Source organism: Anolis sagrei, chromosome 9 (assembly GCF_037176765.1).
Source record: "Anolis sagrei isolate rAnoSag1 chromosome 9, rAnoSag1.mat, whole genome shotgun sequence".
Lineage (NCBI taxonomy): Eukaryota > Metazoa > Chordata > Lepidosauria > Squamata > Dactyloidae > Anolis > Anolis sagrei.
Genome location: NC_090029.1, coordinates 1,351,512 through 1,365,333, shown reverse-complemented (window position 1 = coordinate 1,365,333; position 13,822 = coordinate 1,351,512). Strand labels below are relative to the sequence as shown.

At 44.5% G+C, this 13,822-nt stretch overlaps 1 protein-coding gene across 1 annotated transcript in view; it reads right to left on the bottom strand.

Moving 5' to 3' along the window:
- The window catches only part of RFX7 (regulatory factor X7), a 48,001-nt gene extending 34,538 nt beyond the window's left edge, over positions 1-13,463 (bottom strand). The window contains exon 1 of the mRNA XM_067471203.1: positions 13,102-13,463. Within this exon, the coding sequence (XP_067327304.1) occupies positions 13,102-13,307 (206 nt within the window). The 5' untranslated portion in view covers positions 13,308-13,463. The remainder of the gene's footprint in view (positions 1-13,101) is intronic.
- Between the last annotated feature and the right edge of the window lie 359 nt (positions 13,464-13,822).

The window sequence follows — 13,822 nt, the reverse complement described above, 5'->3', positions numbered from 1 at the left end:
AAATAGTATTATTATTATTATTATTATTATTATTATTATACACTCAGCGATGAATCTAGGATCACTCCCAAGCTGCGAACCTGTGCCTTCAGGGGGAGTGTAAATGGTCATACGACTGGTCAAATAGAATTATTATTATTATTATTATTATTATTATTATTATATTATTATTATTATTATTATTATTACTATTATCTATGTATATAATAAAAGTCAAAGTTTGTATGCGGAGGACAAAAGTGTGGCGGTGTATGTGCCAGCATTCTGATTGGACAGCCTGAAAGTTCCAATATTCTGATTGGCTGCCGCTGTGGTGCTATTTGCATATGGTCTCTGATTGGCCAGCTTTACAGGAGCCCCTGGTGGAGAAGAGGGTTCATGACAGAAACGGAGACATGAGAGAAGGAAATTTGCATATGGTCTCTGATTGGCCAGCCTCAATTCCGAGATTCCGAGATGACAAAGAGCGGAAAGGAAAAGGCCAGAGGGGGCGGAGTCAGAAAATTACCAATACAGACCAAACTTGGCACACAAAGCCCCCATGACCCACTCGACATCCTACTGCAGTTTGGAAGGGGATGAACCATGGATGTTGGGACTTGCAGTACCATCACTCACATTCTGAGACTGCTGTTAACCTCAACCAATGACTGATCAGGACCAAACTTGGCACATAGACCTCTCATGACCCACTTTATGTCCTGGTGTGGTTTGGCCGGGGATGGACCATGGATTATGGGACTTGCAGTACCTTTGCTCAATTCTTGAGACCACTGCAACCCTCATCCAATTACTAATAAAGACTAAACTTGGCACACTGAGTCTCCATGATGCACTCTACATCATGGTGCAGTTTGGAGGAGGATGCACCGTGGACGATGAGACTTGCAATATCTGCACTCCCTTCCTAAGACCATTACAACTGCCAACAATGATGGATCAGGACCACAATTTACACAGAGAGCCTGCATGACCCACTCTACATCCTGGTGCGGTTTGGAAGAATTTGACAATGGATGATGGAACTGGCAGTCACTTCACTCACTTCCTGAGACCACTGAAACCCTCGCCAATGACTGATCAAGACCAAACTTGGCACACAGAGTCCCCATGACCCACTCTACATCCTGGTGCACTTTCAAGAAGGACAGACCATGGATGATGGGACTTCAAGTACCTCCACTCCCTTCCCAAGATGGCTGCAACCCTCATCTAATGTCTAATCAAGACCAAACTTGGCACACAGAGCCCCCATGACCCACTCTACATCCTACTGCGGTTTGGAGTAGGGCATACCATGGATGATGGGACTTGAAGTACCTCTACTCGCTTTCCGAGGCTGCTGCAACCCTCAACAATGACTGAACAACACCAAACTTGGCACATAGACATCTCATGACCCACTTTACGCCCTGGTGTGGTTTGACTGTGGATCGAGCATGGATTATGGGACTTGCAGTACCTTCGCTCAATTCCTGAGACCACTGCAACCATCCACCAATTTCCGATAAGGACCAAACTTGGCACACTGGGTCTCCATGATGCACTCTACATCCTGGTGCTGTTTGGAGGATGATGCACCATGGACGATGGGACTTGCAGTACCTTCACGCACTTAGTGAAACCACTGAGACCCTCATCGAAGGACTGATGAAGACCAAATTTGGCACACAGAACCCCCATGGCCAACTCAACATTCTGGTGAGGTTTGTGGGAGAACAGACTATGGATGATGGAACTTCAAGTACTTTCACTCACTTACCAAGACTGCTGTAACCCTCATCTAATGACCAATCAAGACCAAACTTGGCACACAGAGCCCCCATGAGCGACTTTACATCCTGGTGCTGTTTGGAGGAGGACGGACAATGGATGATGCGACTTGCAGTACCTTCACTCACTTCCTGAAACCACAGTGACACTCATCCAAATACCAATAAAGACCAAACTTGGCACAGAGAGCCCCCGTGGCCAACTCAACATTCTGGTGATGTTTGAGGGAGACTATGGATGATGGGACTTGCAGTACCTTAACTCACTTTCTGAGACCACTGTGACCCTCATCCAATGACTGATCAAGACAAAACTTAGCACACAGAGCCCCCATGACCCACTCTCCATCCTGGTGCAGTTTGGAGGAGGATGGACCACAGATGATGGGACTCGCAGTACCTTCACTAACTTCCTGAGACCACTGCGAGCCATATAAATAACTGATAAAGACCAACCTTGATATACAATTCCTTTCTCTAATAACCCGGGCAGCGCCGGGTCCCCAAGCTAGTTATTATTATTATTATTATAAACTCAGCGATGAATCTAGGATCACTCCCAAGCTTTGAATCTGCACCTTCAGAGGGAGTGTAAATGGTCATACGACTGGTCAAATAGAATTACTATTATTATTATTATTATTATTATTATTATTATATTATTATTACTATTATTATTATTATTATTATTATTATAAACTCAGCGATGAATCTAGGATCACTCCCAAGCTGCGAAGCTGTGCCTTCGAGTGTGTAAATAGTCATATGACTGGTCAAATGGAATTACTATTATTATTATTATTATACACTCAGCGATGAATCTAGGATCACTCCCAAGCTGCGAACCTGCGCCTTCAGGGGGAGTGTAAATGGTCATATGACTGGTCAAATAGTATTATTATTATTATTATTATTATTATTATTATTATACACTCAGCGATGAATCTAGGATCACTCCCAAGCTGCGAAGCTGTGCCTTCGAGTGTGTAAATAGTCATATGACTGGTCAAATGGAATTACTATTATTATTATTATTATACACTCAGCGATGAATCTAGGATCACTCCCAAGCTGCGAACCTGCGCCTTCAGGGGGAGTGTAAATGGTCATACGACTGGTCAAATAGAATTATTATTATTATTATTATACACTCAGCGATGAGTCCAGGATCACTCCCAAGCTGCGAATCTGCACCTTCAGAGGGAGTGTAAATGGTCATACGACTGGTCAAATAGAATTATTATTATTATTATTATTATTATTATTATTATTATATTATTATGACTATTATTATTATTATTATAAACTCAGCGATGAATCTAGGATCACTCCCAAGCTGCGAATCTGCACCTTCAGAGGGAGTGTAAATGGTCATACGACTGGTCAAATAGAATTATTATTATTATTATTATTATATTATTATGACTATTATTATTATTATTATTATTATTATTATAAACTCAGCGATGAATCTAGGATCACTCCCAAGCTGCGAATCTGCACCTTCAGAGGGAGTGTAAATGGTCATACGACTGGTCAAATAGAATTATTATTATTATTATTATTATTATTATATTATTATGACTATTATTATTATTATTATTATTATAAACTCAGCGATGAATCTAGGATCACTCCCAAGCTGCGAATCTGCACCTTCAGAGGGAGTGTAAATGGTCATACGACTGGTCAAATAGAATTATTATTATTATTATTATTATTATATTATTATTATTATTATTATTATTATTATAAACTCAGCGATGAATCTAGGATCACTCCCAAGCTGCGAATCTGAACCTTCAGAGGGAGTGTAAATGGTCATACGACTGGTCAAATAGAATTATTATTATTATTATTATATTATTATTATTATTATTATTATTATAAACTCAGCGATGAATCTAGGATCACTCCCAAGCTGCGAACCTGCGCCTTCAGAGGGAGTGTAAATGGTCATATGACTGGTCAAATAGTATTATTATTATTACTATTATTATTATTATTATTATATTATTATTATTATTATAAACTCAGCGATGAATCTAGGATCACTCCCAAGCTGCGAATCTGAACCTTCAGAGGGAGTGTAAATGGTCATACGACTGGTCAAATAGAATTATTATTATTACTATTATTATTATTATTATATTATTATTATTATTATTATTATTATAAACTCAGCGATGAATCTAGGATCACTCCCAAGCTGCGAATCTGCACCTTCAGAGGGAGTGTAAATGGTCATACGACTGGTCAAATAGAATTATTATTATTATTATTATTATACACTCAGCGATGAGTCCAGGATCACTCCCAAGCTGCAAACCTGCGCCTTCAGAGGGAGTGTAAATGGTCATATGACTGGTCAAACAGAATTATTATTATTATTATTATTATTATTATTATTATACACTCAGCGATGAGTCCAGGATCACTCCCAAGCTGCAAACCTGCGCCTTCAGAGGGAGTGTAAATGGTCATATGACTGGTCAAACAGAATTATTATTATTATTATTATTATTATTATTATACACTCAGCGATGAGTCCAGGATCACTCCCAAGCTGCAAACCTGCGCCTTCAAAGGGAGTGTAAATGGTCATATGACTGGTCAAACAGAATTATTATTATTATTATTATTATTATTATTATTATTATTATATTATATTATTATTATTACTATTATTATTATTATAAACTCAGCGATGAATCTAGGATCACTCCCAAGCTTTGAATCTGCACCTTCAGAGGGAGTGTAAATGGTCATACGACTGGTCAAATAGAATTATTATTATTACTATTATTATTATTATTATTATATTATTATTATTATTATTATTATTATAAACTCAGCGATGAATCTAGGATCACTCCCAAGCTGCGAATCTGCACCTTCAGAGGGAGTGTAAATGGTCATACGACTGGTCAAATAGAATTATTATTATTATTATTATATTATTATTATTATTATTACTATTATTATTATTATTATTATTATTATTGGAAACACAACAAGATGAGTCCACACCAAATAAGATCACTCTGCTGGCTGTTGAATTGGATCACATGTCGGACACTTCCCAAGTGTCTAGGACTGTGTGATGTATTATTATTATTATTATTATTATTATTATTATTATTATTATTATACACTCAGCGATGAGTCCAGGATCACTCCCAAGCTGTGAACCTGGGCCTTCAGGGGGAGTGTAAATGGTCATATGACTGGTCAAATAGTATTATTATTATTATTATTACTACTACTAGCCGTCCCCTGCCACGCGTTGCTGTGGCCCACATGGGAGTTCTGTGTGGAAGGTTTGGCCCAATTCTATCGTTGGTGGGGTTCAAAATGCTCTGTGATTGTAGGTGAACTATAAATCCCAGCAAATACTACTCCCGAATGTCAAGATTCTGTTTTCCCCAAACTCCACCACATTTGGGCATATTGAGTATTTGTGTAGAGTTTGGTCCAGATCCATCATTTTTTGAGTCTACAGTGATCTCTGGATGCAGGTGAACTACAACTCCCAAACTCAACATCAATGCCCACCAAACCCTTCCAGTGTTTTCTCTTGGTCATGGGAGTCCTGTGAGCCATGTTTGGTTAAATTCCATCATTGATAGAGTTTAAAATGTTCTTTGATTGTGGGTGAACTATAAATCCCAGCAACTACAACTCCCAAATGAGAAAATCAATTTTTTTTTAGTGAAGGACATACATTGGGTTGTTAGGTGTCTTGTGTCCAAATTTGGTGTCAATTCCCCCAGTGGTTTTCAAGTTATGTAAATCCCACAAACGAACATGACATTTTTATTTATATAGATTATTATTATTATTATTATTATTATTATTATTATTATTATTGGGATGTTGTAGGTTTTTTCGAGCTATATCGCCATGGTCTAGAGGCATTCTCTCCTGACGTTTCGCCTGCATCTATGGCAAGCATCCTGAGACGCATCCTCACTACCTCTGCAGGCGAAGGTCAGGAGAGAATGCCTCTAGACCAGGGGTTCTCAACCTGGGGTCCCCAGATGTTTTTGGCCTACATCTCCCAGAAATCCCAGCCAGTTTTCCAGCTGTTAGGATTTCTGGGAGTTGAAGGCCAAATACAACTGGGACCTCAGGTTGAGAACCACTGCTCTAGACCATGGCCATATAGCCCGAAAAAACCTACAACAACCCATTCACCCCCTAGCTCCAGCAGACAAGGGTCCTTTGCCCCACCCTGGTCATTCCACAGATATATAAACCCACTTTCCTAGTTCCAACAGACCTCACTACCTCTGAGGATGCTTGCCATAGATGCAGGCGAAACGTCAGGAGAGAATGCCTCTAGACCATGGCCATATAGCTCGAAAAAACCTACAACAACCCATTCACACCTGGCTCCAACAGACAAGAGTCCTTTGCCCCACCCTGGTCATTCCACAGATATATAAACCCACTTTCCTAGTTCCAACAGACCTCACTACCTCTGAGGATGCTTGCCATAGATGCAGGCGAAACGTCAGAAGAGAATGCCTCTAGACCATGGCCATATAGCTCGAAAAAACCTACAACAACCCATTCACCCCTACCTCCAACAGACAAGAGTCCTTTGTCCCACCCTGGTCATTCCACAGATATATAAACCCACTTTCCTAGTTCCAACAGACCTCACTACCTCAGAGGATGCTTGCCATAGATGCAGGTGAAACGTCAGAAGAGAATGCCTCTAGAACATGGCCATATAGCCCAAAAAAAACCTACAACAACCCAGCGATTCCGGCCATGAAAGCCTTCGACAAAATATTATGTGAATTTTGGACAATGATATGTTGCATGTTCCAGAGTAGGGAAACCAGACAATCTCACACCTAGCTCCAGCGGACAAGAGTCCTTTGTCCCACCCTAGACATCATTCCAGAGAGATATAAACCCCTTTTCCTAGTTCCAACAGACCTCACTACCTCTGAGGATGCTTGCCATAGATGCAGGCGAAAGATCAGGAGAAAATGCCTCTAGAACATGGCCATACAGCCCCAGAGTGTGGTGGAGGCTCCTTCTTTGGAAGCTTTGAGACAGAGGCTGGATGGCCATCTGTCAGGGGTGATTTGAATGCAATATTCCTGCTTCTTGGACGAATGGGGTTGGACTGGATGAGGGCCCAGGAGGTCTCTTCCCACTCTAGGATTCTAGGATTCTATGATTCTAGGTACTTCCAGGTTCTCTCAGGGTTCACCTATATCCAAGTAGAGCACTGTGGACTCAAATAATGATGGATCTGGACCAAACTTGGCACAAATATTCAATATGCCCAAATGTGAACATTGGGGGTTTGGGGAAAATAGACCTTGACATTTGGGAGTTGTACTTGCTGGGATTTATAGTTCGCCTACAATCAATGAGCATTCTGAACTACACCAACAATGGAATTGAACCAAACTTGGCACACAGAACTCCCACGACCAACAGAAAATACTGGAAGGGTTTGGTGGGCATTGAGCTTGAGTTTGGGAGTTGTAGTTCATCTACATCCAGAGAGCACTGTGGACTTAAACAATGACGGATCTGGACCAAACTTGGCACAAGCACTCAATACGCCCAAATACGCTCCATATGAACACAAATGGAGTTTGGGGGAAATAGACCTTGACATTTGGGAGTTGTAGTCCCTTGGGATTCATAGTTCACCTACAATCAAAGAGCATTCTGAAGCCACGAACGACAGAATTGGGGCAAACTTCCTACACAGAAGCCCCATGACCATCAGAAAATATTTAAGGCCATCCAATCCAACTCGCTTCATCAGGGCAAGAAAACGTAAACAAAGCCCTCCTGACAAAGAGCCATCCACCCAGAGATAGAGATAGATAGATAGATAGATAGATGGGTAGATGAGTAGGTAGGTAGGTAGGTAGGTAGGTAGGTAGATAGGTAGATAGATAGATAGATGGGTAGGTAGGTAGTTAGATAGGTAGGTAGGTAGATAGGTAGATCGGTAGGTAGGTATGTAGGTAGGTAGATAGATAGATAGGTAGATAGGGAGGGAAGGAGGGAGGGAGGGAGGGAGGGAGGGAGGTAGATAGATAGGTAGGTAGGTAGATAGATAGGTAGATAGATAGATAGATAGATAGATAGATAGATGGGTAGGTAGGTAGTTAGATAGGTAGGTAGATAGGTAGATCGGTAGGTAGGTATGTAGGTAGGTAGATAGATAGATAGGTAGATAGGGAGGGAAGGAGGGAGGGAGGGAGGGAGGGAGGGAGGTAGATAGATAGGTAGGTAGGTAGATAGATAGGTAGATAGGTAGATAGATAGATAGATAGATAGATAGATAGATAGATGGGTAGGTAGGTAGTTAGATAGGTAGGTAGATAGGTAGATCGGTAGGTAGGTATGTAGGTAGGTAGATAGATAGATAGGTAGATAGGGAGGGAAGAAGGGAGGGAGGGAGGGAGGGAGGTAGATAGATAGATAGGTAGGTAGGTAGATAGATAGGTAGATAGGTAGATAGATAGATAGATAGATAGATAGATAGATAGATAGATGGGTAGATAGGTAGGTAGATAGATAGATGGGTAGATGGGTGGGTAGGTAGGTAGGTAGGTAGATAGATAGATAGATGGGTAGATAGATAGGTAGATAGATGGGTAGATGGGTGGGTGGGTAGGTAGGTAGATAGGTAGGTAGGTAGATAGGGAGGGGAGGGAGGGAGGGAGGTAGATAGATAGGTAGATAGATAGATAGATAGATAGATAGATAGATAGATAGATAGATAGATGGGTAGATGGGTGGGTAGGTAGGTAGGTAGGTAGATAGGTGGGTAGGTAGGTAGGTAGATAGGTAGGTAGGTAGATAGATAGGTAGATGGGTAGATGGGTGGGTAGGTAGGTAGGTAGATAGATGGATAGATGGGTAGATAGATAGGTAGATAGATGGGTAGATGGGTGGGTAGGTAGGTAGGTAGATAGATGGGTAGATGGGTGGGTAGGTAGATAGATAGATGGGTAGATGGGTAGATAGATAGATAGATAGGTAGGTAGGTAGGTAGGTAGATAGATAGATATGATTCACAAACACAGTGATATAGTATCACACACACACACACAGATATAGTATCCTATATTTGAAAGGGACCCCTAAAGAAGGACAATGATATGTTGCATGTTCCAGTGTGGGCAAACCAGACACTCTCCACATCAACACTGACAAAGAAACAACAAGAAATGCTGTTGACCCACAAGAATCAAGACATTACATAGATTAGAAACCAACACGTTCTCGTTACTTTATTTCCCAGATCAACAGACTGGGCCGCAGCAACGCCTGGCAGGGGACAGCTAGTACATAATATATTATTATTATTATTATTATTATGAGCAGCAGCACCAGCCAAGGCATGGCACAGGGGGGCGGCTCCCCTCTCTGATGCCCATCCTTGTGTCCTGGGTGAGGAAGGGTCCTCTCTCCCTTCCCTGTTGCCAGGCAGGTAGGTGGGCAAGGTCTCCGCCACGCCCGCCTCCCCACCTGTTTGGGGATGGAGAGACAAGTGGGAGGGGAGGAGGAAGGAGCAGGCAAGGATGCCCATGCCCATGCTGCCACCGCCTCCCCCCTCCTCCGCCAATGAAAGGGGAGCCATTTTGTCTCCCCACTGATGGGAAGAAGCAGGGGGCAGCGCCGCCACCCACCCACCCACCCACTCACCCCCAATCCACGGGTGTCAATACAAGGCTGGATGATGATTATTATGATAAGCTTTTCTTGCAAGCCTGGCACCCAAAGGAGGGCAAGGTGGGAGGGAGGCGGGGGAACTCTCTGCTGCTGGGCACTCTGTAAACAAAGCCAGGGGAGGGGGAGGAGGGGGGGGGAGGACTGGCCCCTCCCCCTAGACAACGCCCCCACTTGTCATTGCCCCCCCCCCCACCCCCACCCCAGTGCCAGCCTCGCCCTCCTGGCAGACCCTGGCTCAAAAACAACAACAACAACAACAACAAGGAAAATGAGGCGAGGGGAGGGGGGGGGTGGTCTGCAGAGGCGCCTCCCTCCCTCCCTCCCTCCCCCCAAAAGCTGTCAACAAGGCGGTGCCTGGGGAGGAGGGGAGGGGGCTTCAGGGGAGGGGGAGAGGCAGCATGCGGCAGAAAGAGAGAGAAGGAAGGAAGGAAGGAAGGAAAGAAGGAAGGAATGAAGGAAGGAAAGAAGGAAGGGAGGGAGGGAGGGAGGAAAGTGAGGGAGGGAGGGAGGGAGGAAAGAAGGGAGGGAGGGAGGAAGGAAAGAAGGAAGGAAAAAAGGAAGGATGGAAGGAAAGAAGGGAGGAAGGAAGGAAGGAAGGAAGGAAAGAAGGAAAGAAGGAAAAGAAGGAAGGAAAGAAGGAAGGAAGGAAGGAAAGAAAGAAGGAAAGAAGGAAGAAAGGAAGGAAGGAAAGGAGGGAGGGAGGGAGGAAAGAAGGAAACGAGGAAGGAAGGAAGGAAGAAAGAAAGGAAAGAAGGAAGGAAGGAAAGAAGGAAGGAAAGAAGGAAGGGATGAAAGAAGGAAGGAAGGGATGAAAGAAGGAAGGAAGGAGGGAAGGGAGAAAGGAAGGAATGAAAGAAGGGAGGGAGGGAGGGAGGAAGGAAAGAAAGAAGGAAGTGAGGGAGGAAGGAAGGAAAGAAGGAAGAAAGGAAAGAAGGAAGGAAGGAAGGAAAGAAAGAAGGGAGGAATGAAGGAAGGAAGGAAGGAAGGAAGGAAGGAAGGAAAGAAGGAAGACCCCTCCCCATTGCTATCCCAGCAAGGAAAGGGATGTCTTGTCGAATAATAACAACAATAATAATAACAACAATAATAATAATAATAAACCTTTATTTAGACCCCTCCCCATTGCTATCCCAGCAAAGAAAGGGATGTCTTGTCGAATAATAGTAGTAATAATCCTTTATTCATACCCCGCTAACATCTCTCGAAGGACTCGATACGGCTTACAAGAGGCCCAGGCCCAACACATCAATTAAACAACAGTATAACAAATAAACAATAAATAAACTCATAAAACAAAGCAATAAACATGAAACAATAACAATAAACATTAGACAATAACACCACGACACATATAAAAACTACAAAGGCTTTCATGGCCGGAATCTCTGGGTTGTTGTAGGTTTTTTCGGGCTATATGGCCATGTTCTAGAGGCATTTTCTCCTGACGTTTCGCCTGCATCTATGGCAAGCATCCTCAGAGGTCGTGAGGTCTGTTGGAAACTAGGAAAAAGGGTTTATATATCTGTGGAATGACCAAGGTGGGACAAAGAACTCTTGTCTGCTGGAACTAGTTTTTTTTTCGTGTCAGGACCGACTTGAGAAACTGCAAGTTGCTTCTGGTGTGAGAGAATTGGCCATCTGCAAGGACGTTGCCCAGGGGATGCCTGGATGAATTGCTGTTTTTATCATCCTTGCAGGAGGCTTCTCTCATGTCCCTGCCTCAGGAGCTGGAGCTGATAGAGGGAGCTCATCCACCTCTCCCCGGATTTGAACCTGCAACCTGTCAGTCTTCAGTCCTGCCGGCACAGGGGTTTAACCCACTGCGCCACTGGGGGCTCCTATTGGAACTAGGTGGGAATGTTTCAACTGACCACCTTGATTAGCAAATCACTCCGACAGATGGCCATCCAGCCTCTGTTTAAAAGCTTCCAAACAGGGGCTGGATGGCCATCTGTCAGGGATGCTTTGAATGCAATATTCCTGCTTCTTGGCAGAATGGGGTTGGACTGGATGATGGCCCAGGAGGTCTCTTCCAACTCTAGGATCCTAGGATTCTATATAATGGCCTGACAGTGCCTGAGGCAATCTTTTGAGAGGTGATTAGATGTGCCTGATTGTTTCTCCTCTGTATTGTCGAAGGCCTCAGTCCCTTGTTAGAGGTGAGAAGACCAGTATACAAAACTGCTAAATAAATAAATAAATAAATTTCATGGCTGGAATCACTGGGTTGTTGTAGGCTTTTTCAGGCTCTACGACCACGTTCTAAAGGCATTCTCTCCTGACGTTTCGCCTGCACCTCTGGCAAGCATCCTCAGAGATTGTGAGGTCTGTTGGAAGTAGGAAAAAGGGTTTATATATTGGTGGAAAAATGTCCAGGGTGGGACAAAGGACTCTTGTCTGCTGGAGCTGGGTGTGAATGTTTCAAAGTGAACACCTTGATTAGCATTTGATGGCCTGTCAGTGCCTGGGGCAATCTTTTGTTGAGAGGGGATTCGATATCCTTGTTTGTTTCCTCTCTGTTGTTGTGCTGTTCTAATTTTTTTAAAATAGGGTTGGACTGGATGATGGCCCATGAGGTCTCTTCCAACTCTAGGATTCTAGGGATCTATATAATGGTCCTGTCAGTGCCAGGGGCAATCTTTGGTTTAGAGGTGATTAGATATTCTTGTTTGTTTCCTCTGTTGTTGTGCTGTTCTAATTTTTTTAAATAGGGTTGGACTGGATAAAGGCCCAGGAGGATCTCTTCCTAGTCTTGGATTCTATGATTGTATATAATGGTCCTGTCAGTGCCTGGGGCAATCTTTTTTTGAGAGGGGTTTCGATATTCTTGTTTGTTTCCTCTGTTGTTTTTGTGCTGTTCTAATTTTTTTTAATAGGGTTGGACTGGATGATGGCCCATGAGGTGTTTTCCAACTCTAGGATTCTATGATTGTATAGAATGGTCCTGTCAGTGCCTGGGGCAATCTTTGGTTGAGAGGTGATTAGATATTCTTGTTTGTTTCCTCTCTGTTGTTGTGCTGTTCCAATTTTTAAAATAGGGTTGGACTGGATGATGGCCCAGGAGGTCTCTTCCAACTCTTTGATTCTAGGATTCTATATAATGGACCTGCCTGGGACAATCTTTTGTTGAGAGGTGATTAGATATCCTTGTTTCTTTCCTCTCTGTTGCCTCTGGGAAGGCTAGGCCGCAGAGGGAGAGAAGGAGGGAAAGAGGATGGATGTGTGAGGGGGGGGGGGGGGGGGGGGGAGAGATTCTATCATTCTATACAATGTTCCTGTCAGTGCCTGGGGCAATCTTTTGTTGAGAGGTGATTAGATGTCCTTGTTTGTTTCCTCTCTGTTGCCTCTGGGAAGGCTAGGCCGCAGAGGGAGAGAAGGAGGGGAAAGTGATTTGAATGGGGTTGGACTGGATGGTGGACCAGGAGGTCTCTTCCAACTCTAGGATTCTAGGGATCTATATAATGGGCCTGTCAGTGCCTGGGGCAATCTTTTGTGGAGAGGTGATTAGATGTCCTTGTTTTGTTTCCTCTCTGTTGTGTCTGGGAAGCCTAGGCCGCAGAGGGAGGGAGGGAGGGAGGGAGGGAGAGGAGTGAGGATGTCCACTCACCAGATGGAGCTCTTGATCTTGCTCTGGAGGGCGCTGGCCTCTCCGCCCTGCAAGCCGGGAACCAGCGCCCGGAGCAGGCCCCCCGCCGGAGGGGAAGAGGAAGAGGAGCCCTCCTCGCTGGGGGCGGCGCCGGCAGCGGGCGGAGAGGGAGCCGGAGCAGGGGGAGGCGGCTGAGGGGGAGCCGGGCGCTCCTCCGCCATCATCATCCTCCTCCTCCTCCGAGGGAGGGAGAGAGGCTAGGCCTGGCCACCCGGGTGGAGCGCCTCCCTCTGCTGCCTCCTTTCCTTCTCCTCCTTCTGCTCCTTCTTCTGCCTTGGTGAGGGGCGCATCCCCGGAGGAGGGGGAGGAGCCTCTGCGGAGGAAGGGGCGGAGCCTACGCCGGGAAAAGGAGGGAGGGAGGGAGGAGAAGAGAGGAAGCAGCAGCACCCGCGAGGCCGACAGGGGGCTCCTCCCTCTCTCCTTCCGTCCCTGCCTCTCTGCGCAGGCTCAGTCCGCCCTGCCTGCCGCCCCAGCCCCTTCCTGATTGGCGGCCCGCTCGTGACATCATCGCCACCCTCCGCCCCTCCCTCTTATTGTGGAAAGGCACACAACAGCCCTGGCTGAGAGGAAGACTCTCTCCACACAACCTTGGTTGCACCACACAATAGAATCATAACACAACCTGAGATATGCAGATGATACCACTTTAATGCCCGAATAATCAGAATAATCATAATAATAA